At 36.8% G+C, this 12,770-nt stretch overlaps 1 protein-coding gene across 1 annotated transcript; it reads right to left on the reverse strand.

Moving 5' to 3' along the window:
- Window positions 1-1,421: 1,421 nt before the first annotated feature.
- On the reverse strand, window positions 1,422-3,685 carry BDQ94DRAFT_184430 (DUF3435 domain-containing protein; the record flags this gene model as incomplete). Its single annotated transcript, XM_026774638.1, has 4 exons — window positions 1,422-2,320; window positions 2,373-3,060; window positions 3,115-3,334; window positions 3,387-3,685. 4 exons carry the CDS (start codon window positions 3,683-3,685, stop codon window positions 1,422-1,424), a joined length of 2,106 nt encoding a protein of 701 aa, XP_026620589.1.
- Between the last annotated feature and the right edge of the window lie 9,085 nt (window positions 3,686-12,770).

Genomic DNA, 12,770 nt, shown 5'->3' on the forward strand with positions numbered 1-12,770 from the left:
TCGACCAGCCTTTTCAAGGCATGTCTATATGCCTCGTAACATACCGAATAGGCCGTCCATGCCTGCGTGTAAGTCTCTCATATGCAATCTCCACTCATAACTGTCCGTGACGGAACGTGGCACAATTTAATCAAACACCGTAATAATAGTTGATGATCATGAGCTTTGATGTCTTCAAGCTATACTTTAGTATCATAGCTAGATAAATCAGTTCAGAAGTGTCTTAGCTTGTCGGCACTGATGTCAAGTGACTACTAAGATCTTTGCATATCGCAATTACCTTCTACCGGTAGAGATTGCGATTTGTAGCAATAATGCCAATAACATGATATCACACGAATTTTTAGATGTCAGTTCCTCTGGTGCCAGTGAATTCCGGACCCAACCACCTCCATCGTCCGTCCGCCTTCAGTAAGCTCTGCCGGCTCATTTCTTAGCCTTTCCTGCCTCGTTTGAGGAAAAACTTAAGGAAACCATAGTAGTTCGACCGGCAAAACCCGGACAAACCACTGCCACAACCAACAGAGAACCATCATAGACGACACAGATATCTTAAATAATTCTTCGAGCTAATTTCACTCAGGGCCCAATTGGATTATTTTTATCCCACACTTTCCTACTTATGGGGAGACCCAGTCAGGTCTCATTCGATCAATTCTAATAGCTTTATATATTTCTAAAGCTTTCATGCCGCATCACTCTGGATAAGGCATGATAACTGTGTTTTCACCTAGGAGACTGGACTTTGTTCAAATAAGCGACTATACCTCCTATGAAGGATATGATATATTGAACCTTCCACACTCATGGCTAGAATATCCCCTGTCAATGTTCCTGCGATAGAAGTACTTTACGAAGTAGAGATGAACAACTACCCGAGACCCTTATTGCAGGCCAATGTGGGTATTATGATAGAGCTTTCTGGTACAATACATTACAAGGTCGAATGATCGTTATCAAGTGCCAGTTTAGCGTCTATCGACGTCGGAGGTTTCCCACTGTTGCTGAAAAAGAAGACCTGAAGAGCATGAGTGGTGGCACCCGGGTTCAGGAATAATGCAGGAACCCACTACTATAATAAAATCACTGTAGACACTGATAATGATTCAAGGCTGCTGATTACCTTGATTCACAATCATAGGGTATATTAGGACAGCCCCGGGTGTACTTGGCTGCATATTGCTGAAGCAGAGTAGTCCAAGGTATAATCGAGATTTAACATTACCAACTCTACCATAGTAAATAGTAATATAAATATATTGAAGATATCTCTGTGCACGATTCGAGACACTTGATGGTTGCTCATAATGTGGTTGTTACATAACAAAGCCATCATTGTTGGTAGACATGAACACAGCAAACTCTTCTCGCTGTACTAGAAAGGTTCAATCCATGTATCATAAAGTTGTCCACGACGAAGTTCAGGGAGACATGTGATAAAATCGCATATGATTTGCAATTTCCCACCATTCATTTAATGGTTCATGGCAAGCAGGGTCGGGGCATCGAGTACACGCGTAGTGTACTCGCCTAATGTGGCGTTTAAAGCTGAAGTCGGATTTGAACGGCTTTTCTCGCACGCCGTATATTGAGCAAAGAAGACACTCCAGTGGTCGTATGGTAACACACTTGTTACCTAGGCCTGCTGCAGTCCACCCTGGAAGCCCCTCACTCGAATGGATAGCCCTCAGACGTGACGTAAGGCTAGGACCAATCTGTGACACTGCATCCACAGCTGCAATTCTACAGTTTGTTTCGTCTTGTTCCGAAGTTGGCGCGAAACGGAAAAGAATAACAATCGCTTTCTGTCTCTCCTGGGAGAGGGCAACATCGTCACACACGTTGTATGTTTCCAACGGAAGGCCATGAACTTGCCGAATTACATCCTGAACCGGTTGCTCCTCGTTAAACCGGGACCGCATTTTCTCCTTCATCTCGCGACGAGATGCCTGAAGTGCGGTATAATACCTCGTTCTTTGTTTCATTGCTTCAGCATACAGGGGTGTTCCTGCAGCGCTTGCAAGTGTTCCGTGCTTCCGCTGAATTTTCTGCTTGTATTTGAGCCAGCGTTTCAAGCGACGTCTTACTAAGAGATTGGCTCTAGCTTCGATTTCCTCCGCTCTGCTAAGGTCAATGGGCCGTCGCCGGTCTATCGATCGACTTTGGCCACTGGCCATTCGAATGATCATGACCTGTGGCTTGAGTTGTCTCCAGGCGGCATTAAAGTCTACCGGTAGATAGTCAGGTCGGTAATTCTTCTGATATACCGATCCAGATGCATGTTGCAGTAGAAGGTTCTGTTGAGCCTCACTAATTTCGCCTGATGAAAAGTTAGTCATGCCTCTTCCATGAACAGTATCTCAAACACTTACAGCTGCTATTGGCCGCTTCCCCTGCGCCCCGCCGCAGCCAGTAGGGAGTGATAGGGAGGTTGAACCCGGTAATTTCGCCGAGTCTCCTGAGCCAACTGTTTAGGGTCCTGGCGGAGATATCGAAAAGATATGCATCAGGGTCAGCCGGGCGAAGGGTGAGCGAACCAGCACATTCAGACACTTGTAACGCATACAACTGCCTGTCAGAACTGATATGGAGATGTCGAAAGGCAGACTTGCGCATCAATAGCCCGAGAAACAATGTCTTGGGACAGAACAGCAAACAAGGCTCACTTGGGACTTCAGGAATACCTATTTCCAGGCTGTATCTGTTAAACTGGATGTTTGAGCACTTTGTACAGCAATTAGGAACATACCATGGCTTCTTTTTACCCCTATATCCTTTAGTGTTGCGCGGTTTTACTTCCAGAACCATGTGAGGTCTGTCTCGGCCGGTAGGAAATAAGGTAATCGCTACGTCGGCATGCTTTAAAGACACTAGTGCCCCGGGTCGTTGTCCAGTTATTCCGGCCAGAAGAATAATCAGAGCAAGCTGTACTGGGTCCCATGGTTCGGTTCCGGTTGTCCACAGCACCTTCAGTAATTCGAAAACATCTTCGGATCGCAGTATGGGCTTTTCTTTTGATTCTGTCCGAAGTTTATGCTTCTTCGTTAGTTGATCTCGGACCTATGTAGTCAGCCCTCAGTAAGGTGCGTGAAGCATGGATATGGGACCTCATACCCCAACCATTCCATTTTTGACCTGCGAGGGAATTGTCAGACCCGTCTTCTCTCTTCTGAGTTGCGTCCAAATGTTCCAGTACGTCTGCAAGGTTGATGCCGCCTTGATATACCGACGACGAGTGGTAACTGTGTAGTCAAAGAAGGTATATAGTGTTTTTAAGCTTGGTGGATCAGCTCTTAGCAATTCCAGTGCATCACGCCTAGTTTCCGCGCAGAATCTGTAACCCACTTAGAGCCTTACGTCGATAATGCGCATCAGTATGTTCCTACCGGCACCAGAGGTTCCACACTCTCTTCTGGAGGCGAATCGTGTCATCGTCATATTGCCGCCCTTGGATAATGGAGTCGTCTAGGTCTCTCTCCTCTTGCAGCCAGTCACGTTGAGTACTTCGGCCCAGGTTGATAACAAGCTCATGTTCTGGCGAATCACTTCTGCTATCGTCGTTATCCGCACCTTCATAGGCCGGTCTATCTATTCCGATTTCCTGGTGCTTTTCAGAAATGTCGTATCTCCTGTTATCACCATCGCTATATTGGTGGCGGTGCAGTTGCTCTTGGAACTGAGTCATCGTAGAGATGTCCATCTGCCTCCTCTGTATAATTAAAACGCCAGGGGAGATTTGGAACGGCAGGCAAGCAAGTGAAAGATAGGGAAGGGTAGGGTAGGAAATGGTAGGGGAGGAGAGATAGAGAAGGATGCGCGAGGAAGGAGCAGGGTAGTTGGATGTCAAGCAGGTGCCAATAGGGAATTTCTCAAGTGAAAGCCAAGGGCATGTGCATCACGAAATGGGAGGAAGGGAGCCTGGAGTGGATGTCTCATCGCCTGGTTGACTGAATTTTTCTCTGTCCGAAGAAGGCTGGAGAGAGCTTTTGGCCCTTTATATGTCTTCATAACAAGCAGGAACATAATGCCTGGCCGGCCAGGCCAATACAGTAGGTTTTGCCACCCCCTGAAGAATCGTCGTGTGGGGTGCTGTATTGCTGAGGAAGATTCATATGGGTTCTGCGGATTTCAGCAGAGGGTGGAATGGCCGACATGAAGTCCACGATGAATGGTTGCCCCAGCTAGAGAACGCTGGTAGGCTCCACGTTACTTTGTCGACTGAGGGCTCCCGTCCACCCGCACGGTGGGGAACCGGGGTGGGCCGCCATGAGGATAATTCCAAGGTAACAATCGAAATAGAGTTAGAGCGTCGGTGTCGAAGGACCGTAAAAGCGGCATTGCAACAACCACAAAAGAGGTAGCTCTTTCACCGAAGTGTTGCTTTATTTTATAATTTATACAGTAACTTGGAATACTCGGAAGATAGAAAGAAAAACCAGAACTGATTATAAGATTAAATAAAAAGAATCTGGAAATTCTTATATTAATAGTTAAATCAGGAACTGTATCTATAACTATAATAGATTACTTTGAATATATAGATTTTAATATAATATTATTAAAATAGTATAATATTATATTAAGAATTCCATGGCTCAGAAATCATAATTTATAAATTAATTAGAAGACTGAGAGTCTCTAATTTATAAATTATAATTATTTAAAATAATACTATTAAGAACTAGATATAGAATCTGAATCTGTATAATCTACTGTATAGTATAAGATTAAAATAAGAACTAAGTAATCTATAAAAAGATTAAAAATACCACAGAAACCTAATATACTAGATACTATAGAAAACTTAGAAGAAAATAATATCTCTGAGATTATAAAATAAATATTAGCAGTAATAAAACCATTGTAGATTAATAAGCTAGTATATCTACTGGAATAAATACTAAATATATTATAAGAATATTATAAATTATATCTAAGTAGTATTAACAGAGATTAGACTTATATATACCAGACTATAGAACCAGAGAGCTAAGAATAAGAATTTAAAACTAATAATATAAGATAATAAGAAACTCATATATAGAAATATAAATTTAATAATATAGATTAAGAAATTTAAAACAGACAGAAACCTGAGCATATTAATATAAAATTAAAGAATTTATAAAAACTTCTAGCTGTAACTAGAAGTAACCTATATATTCTACTATAATATAAAAGATTTAAGAATCTATTTAAACAGCTGGAATAATCTGAATTATCTCAGCACAGAAAGCATAATTATACTATTTCTATTAAAAAAGAAAAATTACTGGTATACAAAAAAATTTATCTGATATCTGAAAAGAAATTACAGGCGCTATAAGAATATATTAATAATTAATTAATTAAAAATAATATCAGACTGTTAAAGTTACCTGTAGAATATAGAGTTCTATTTATACTAAAAAAGAATAATAGTTTACAGCTATATATAAATTACTAATTATTTAATATAATTATAATTAAAAACTGATACTCTTTACTTTTAATCTCAGAAATCTAAGATAAGATATAAGAAGCGAAGTAGTTTACTAAACTTAATATTATAGATATATATTATTATATATATATTATAAAAGATAAAGAATGGAAAACTGTATTTAAAATAAAATATAAATATTTTAAATATTTAATTATATTATTTAGGCTAACCAACGCACCTGTATTATTTCAGTAATATATTAATAAGATATTAGAAGAATATTTTAATAGATTTATAATTATTTATTTAGATAATATCCTAATCTTCTCGAAAACTGAGGAAGAGTGTTACGGACCCCTGCTAGTTAACTCACTAGCAAGGCGGACTCGCCAGGCAGAAAGCGCCGATAAGGGCAGCGTTCGGGCAGAGCTAAACTGTTATTTAGTAGAATTCCTGATTACCCCTACGACGCCCAGAACGGCCACGCATCACGTGACCACGGTATACACATAGATATATAGTATACGGTATACCATCCTGGTCTATAACTACCATAGCGGTATATGACAGACCTAATGGTATATAATATAGTATACAGAGAATAGGATATATAAGAATACTCTTTCATATACTTAACTAGTTCTATTCTTCATACTTAATAATACTGTCTTTAAGTAACTATATATTTGGAAACTTAGCCACAGAATACTCGTCTGTATTTACTTATAAATAATTATATAATACTATTCAGTCTTACTTCTCTTTTCTTATCTAAGACTAGTTATTTTTAAATAGATTATCAGCCTGATACCACCTCGATCCAGTTCGATGGTATGTATACCAGTGAAGCTAAGCTAACAGAAACAGAAAAGTAATCCTAGAATTTAATATATTAAGTACCAGTCAGTACGAGTGTTTGCTGTATAACTATTTATTATATCAAATAACTTAAGCTCATTATGTACTCCGCAGCAGGGCTCCAGTGCCCAAGAAAGAGATTAACCACATATACTAACAGTACAGAAATTAATAGATATAATTAATCAGTTATAAGAAAGTATTACCGCCTTGGAACAACAAAACCAGCTGCTTAAAGATTACTTGGCAGTCAAATCTATCAAGATCTAATTACCGGAACTATTTAATAATAACTGATCAAGATTTAAAGTTTTCTTGACCTAATTAAACTTGTATCTTAATATAAATAAGAAAAAACTTAGAAATAAGATTAATAAGATCTTCTTCACGTCCACCTATCTAATTAGAACGGCGTTTAATTGATTCAAACCATATATTCGCGACTACCAGGAAAAACCGGTAGGAAAACAGAATAATAATACTAAGAAAATTTTTACTAATTATATCAGATTCAAGAAACGTCTCGAATAAATATTCAGAGATATCAACGCAGCACGCAACGCTGAACAAAAGCTATGGCAACTTAAGTAAATTAAATCAGTATCTAAGTACATCTCCGAGTTCTTGCAAATCATCAATTATCTGGACTGGAACGAGGACGCCTATATCACATGATTCAAGAAAGAACTCAAGATAAAGATTCAAGAGAAACTTATCTAGCAAGAGCAGCCAGGAATATTATAATAAATAATTATAATAGCAGTTAAGATTGATAACAAGTTATATAAATATAACATGAAACAGAAAAAAGACCGGTGGACCAGTAAGTCTATATCTTAATAAAATAACTAACAGGAATATCGAGCTAATGATAGACAGCTAGTATAGTCTAGAAATTTAGAATACAAAGATTCTTACAGACCAAAACCAATAAAGCTGGATGCAACGCAGTATCAGACTTAATAGAACAGAGTCTCCAAGAAGAAACTTGAAAAGTATAAAAAAAACTACTTATACTTTAACTGCAGCAAAGCAGGTTATCAATTAAAGAACTGTAAATAAAAATAATAACAGTCCTAGAAACAGCTGAGAGCCATTAAAAACCAGGTTAGAGAAGTCTATAATATTACTGCCTGTTTACCAGGAATATGGACGGAAACCGTGATACAGATACCAGGTAGTAAGAAGCTACGTACCACGCAACAAGAATAATTACTAATACTAGTAAGCAGAATATACCAGAACCGGGTAAGGTAACAGGCTACCATAAATAAACTAACAGTACTATCAGAATCACGAGAAAATTACTGACTATCCGAACTATTTAATTAGCCCGCAGAAGTCAGTAACAGCAATGAGCCAGTTCTAGAGAATAAATACCCTGATATAATTTAAAATGAGTTTAATTCTTTGAATAAAAAATACAGTACTTAATTAGAAGGTCTTGAATCTAATAAGAAAAGACTTAGTAAAATACCCGATATTCCAGAAAAATCTCTATCAGAAACCAGTAAATCATGCCCGACATGCCGGAATAAAAATAAGGAAAACTAAGAGGATGACGAAAGAAACATCTCTTATTGATTAAACTGTATTATAAAAGAATTCAAGGAGAATCCAGTGTAATTCTATCCAGAATTTAAAGAGATTATGCAGCACTGCCCATATTAGGATCTAAGATATTAAGAATTATAAAATAAAAACTGGGGATTATATTTATAGAGATACTCTCAGTACCCAGAATTCTTGTTACGGACCCCTGCTAGTTAACCTACTAGTAAGGCGGACTCGCCAGGCAGAAAGCGCCGATAAGGACAGCGCTCGGGCAAAACCAAACTGTTATTTAGTACAATCGCGGATTGCCAATACGACGCCCGGAACGGCCTCGCACCACGTGATTACGGTATATGAACGAATACATGGTATACAGCATACCATCATGGTCTATAACTACTATACTGGTATACGGCAGACCCGATGGTATATGATATAGTATACAGAGAATAGGATATATAAGGATACTTACTTATATATTTAATTAATTCTATTCTTCGTACTTAATTCTACTATCTTTAAGTAACTATACGTTTGGAAGCTTAGCTATAGAATACTTATCTATATTTATTTATAAATAACTGCGTGGTACTATTCGGTCTTACTTCTTTTCTCTTATCCACGAACTAGTTGTTTCTTGGATAGTCATCAGTTGATACCATCTTGATGTAGTTCGATGGTATGAATACCAACGGGGCTAAGCTAACTGGGACAGGAAAGCAATCCTAAGGTTTAATATATTAAATACCAGTTAATACAAGTATTCACTGTTATAACTATCTATTATATTAATTACTTCAAACTCGCCACGTACTCCGCAGCAGGGCTCCAGTGCCCAAGAGAGAGAGTAACTATATATACTAGTAGCATAAGAATTAATAGACATGGTTAATCAGTTATAAGAAAGTATCACCGCCTTGAAGTAATAAAACCAGTTACTCGAAGGTTACTTAGCAGTCAAATTTATTAAAGTCCAGTTACCGGAACTATTTAATAGTAACTGATCAAGGCTTAGGGCTTTCTTAACTTAATTAGACTTATATCTTAATATAAATAAAGAAAAGCTCAGAAATGAGATTAATAAGATCTTCTTTGCATTCATCTACCTAACCGGAATAGTATTCAATTGGTTCAAACCATACATCCGCGATTACCAGAAGAAACCGGTGGGAGAACAGGATAATAATATTAAGAGAATCTTTGCTAGCTATACCAGATTCAAGGAATATCTTGAACAAATATTCGGAGATATCAACGCGGCACGCAATGCTGAATGAAAGTTATAGCAGCTTAAATAGACTGGATCAGTATTTAAGTATACCTCCAAGTTCTTGTAAGTTATCAGTCACCTGGACTGGAACGAGGACGCTTATATTACATAATTTAAGAAAGAACTTAAGATAGAGATCTAAAAAAAACTTATCTAGTAAAAGCAGCCAGAGATATTATAATAAATAATTACAGTAATAGTCAAGATCAACAATAAATTATACAAGTATAATATAAAACAGAAGAAAGACTGATAGACTAGTAAATCTATATTTTAATAAAACAGCCAATAGAGCTACCGAGCTAATAATAAATAACCAGCACAGTCTAGAAGTTTGGAATATAAAGATCTCTACAGACCAAAACTAATAGAGCTGGATACAACGCAGCATCAGACTCGGTAAAACGGAGTATCCAAGAAGAAACTCGAAAGATATAAGAAAGACTGTTTATGCTTTAACTACAGCAAGGCAGATTACCAGTTAAAAGACTATAAATAACAGCGGTAACAGTCTCAGAAACAGCTAAAAGCAACAGATAAAGGTCAGTCAGGACCAAGCAAAGAGGCTAAAAAAGCTTATGATACCAGTATCAGACTAGCAGAAATCTGGATAAAATCTACAGCACTGTTACAAGGTAGCAAGGAGCTGCGAGCCATATAACAAGAATAATTACTAATACTGGTTAGCAGGATATACCAAGATTAGTTAAGGCGACAGGCTATAATAAATAAGCTAATAATATTACCAAAGTAATAAGAGGCCTAGAATAAGACCCACCAACCCTATGAATTATTTAATTAGCTAGCAGAGGTCAACAGCGATAAGCCAGCTCTAGAAAATAAATACCCCGGTATAATTTAGAATAAGTTTAATTTTCTGAATGAAGAGTACAGCACGCAGATGAAAAGTCTCGAACCCAGCGAGAAGAAATTTATTAATATATTAAATATCTTGGAAAAAATTCTATTAGGAAATAGCAAAAACTGTCTGACGCAATGAGACAGCAACAAGAAAAACCAAGAACCAGACGAAGATAATATAATATATTAATTAGACAAAGTTATCATGAAATACCAAACAAACCCGGCATGATTCTGTATTGAACTGAAGAAACTCATGTAATACTATCTACATTGGAATCTCAGATATTAGGAGACATGGAGTAAGATGTAGAAGGAATATCTAACAAGATATTCTACTTATCCAAGAATATATGATTACTGCAGATATAATAATAAGAATTACTATCAGTAACTACACGCGGTCAGCTAAAAGAAGGAAGTATTCGGAGTATATCTATAGTATAATAATCTAGAATACATGTGTATATACTTTAAAGGAAATCCTGGATATAAGAAATACGACGAACTTTCTTAGATTATGTGCTACACTAACATGTGCACCGCGCATTATAATTAAAAGTACATCGCAGGATACAGACCCGAAGTACTAAATATAGTCAAGATTAAACAGGAGTATTATCCATGTTATAATCTAAACTGTTTGTATATAGGGTACCAACGACACCCATATCACGAGTTCATGTATTGGCTAGCGTGTTACGATGACCAGTGTATAATATATTACACTGCAAAGATCAAAGAATCAAGATTTCCAAGAAAATTATCTAAGTAGAATAAATTCAATTGGTTAGAATAGTAATTAGCAGCCACTGAATTAGGGAGATATATAAAGATCCAGGTAACTGTACTAGATTAAACAGCTTAAATACTAGTAAATTCTGGTACAACTGGAAATTATATGTATCTATAATTTATGCAGCAACTTGGGATACTCGGAAAACAAAAGGCGAAGCCAGAACCAATCACAGAACTGAATAGAAAGAACCTGGAAACTCTCATATTAATAGTCAAGTCAGGAACTGTATCTATGGCTGTAACAGATTATTTCGAATATATAGATTTCGACGTGACACCACTAGGACGGTATAATATTATATTAAAAATTCCATGGCTCAGAAATCATAATCTACAGATTGATTGGAGGACTGACAGTCTCCAATTCATGAATTATAATTATTCAAGATAGCAATAACAAGGACCAGATATAGGATCTGGATTTGTATAGCCTGCTATGCAGCACGAGGCTGAAGCAAGGACTAAGCAACCTATAGAAAGATTAAAAATACTACGGAAGTCTAACACGCCAGATACTGGAGGAAACTCAGAGGAAAACAGCACCTCGAGTATTATCATATAAGTAATAGCAGCAACTAAGCCATCACAAAGAGATTAGCTTAAGGAATTATCAGGATAGGCACTAACAACAATAAACAAGTACTGTGAATACAGCACCGACAGCACAGACTCAGAAGATGAGACACAGGTCCGAGGACCTAGATCCAGCAACACAGGTCAAGGGATCCAGGACGAGTGGAGACCTGAGCATAACAACACAGGACCAGAATATTTATAAGAACTCTGAGCTGTGACTAGGAACGACCTGTACGTTCCGCTATAATATAAGAGATTCAAGGATCTGTTCAGACAGCCAGAATAATCCGAATTATCTTAGCATGAAAAGCATGACCACACTATTTCTCTTCAGAAAGAAAAAAAACTGGAATACAAGAAGATATATCTGATATCAGAAAAAAAATTATAAATACTACAGGATTATATTAATAACTAATTAATAAAAGATAATATCAGACTATCTAAATTATCTATAAGACATGGAGTTCTATTTATAACTAAGAAAGATAAAATCTTATAACTATATATAAACTATTAACTACTTAATATTTTTATAATTAAGGATTATCATCCGCTACCCTTGATCTCGGAAATCCAGGACAAGATACAAGGGGTAAAATAGTTTACTAAATTTAATATCATAGACACGTATTACTGCATACACATTACGAAAGGAGAAGAATGGAAAACTGTATTTAAAATAAAATATAGATATTTTAAATACTTAGTTATACTATTCAGGCTAACCAACGCACCCGCGACATTTTAATAATTTATTAATAAGGTATTAGGGGAACATCTTAACAGGTTTATAATTATTTATTTAAATAATATCTTGGTTTTCTCGAGGGCCGAGGATGAACATGTCAGGCATATAAAACTTATATTATATAAGCTACGATTATATTAATTATAATATAAACTGAAAAAATGCGAATTCCATGTACAGGAAACAGAGTTTCTGGGACACTAGATATTCACAGAGGAAATCCACACCGAGCGAACCAAAGTACAAGCTATATATAACTAGTTTCAGTCCAAAAATCTGAAAGAGTTCCAGCAATTTATCAGATTAGTTAATTACTATTAATAATTTATAGACGGATATGCTATCTACATGACACTGCTATTCGAGCTCATGAAAAAGACGCAAGAGTATAAATAAAAAGAACCACAGCAGCACGTATTTGAAGATATTAAATACTAACTTACCATGTCACCAGTGCTAGTGCAGCACGATCCAGAAAAGGAAATTACTATCGAGACTGATATATCGGACTATACCATTGGCATGCGTATGACGCAGCCAGGAGATGACGGGAAACCCAAACCAATTATATTCTATTCAAGAAAGCTAGTCCAGGCAGAACTTAATTATGATATTTATAACAAGGAATTATTAGCTATAGTAGTAATATTCAAGTAATAGAAAGTCTATCTTAAAGA

This window comes from Aspergillus welwitschiae (genome assembly GCF_003344945.1).
Source record: "Aspergillus welwitschiae strain CBS 139.54b unplaced genomic scaffold BDQ94scaffold_56, whole genome shotgun sequence".
Taxonomy (NCBI): domain Eukaryota; kingdom Fungi; phylum Ascomycota; class Eurotiomycetes; order Eurotiales; family Aspergillaceae; genus Aspergillus; species Aspergillus welwitschiae.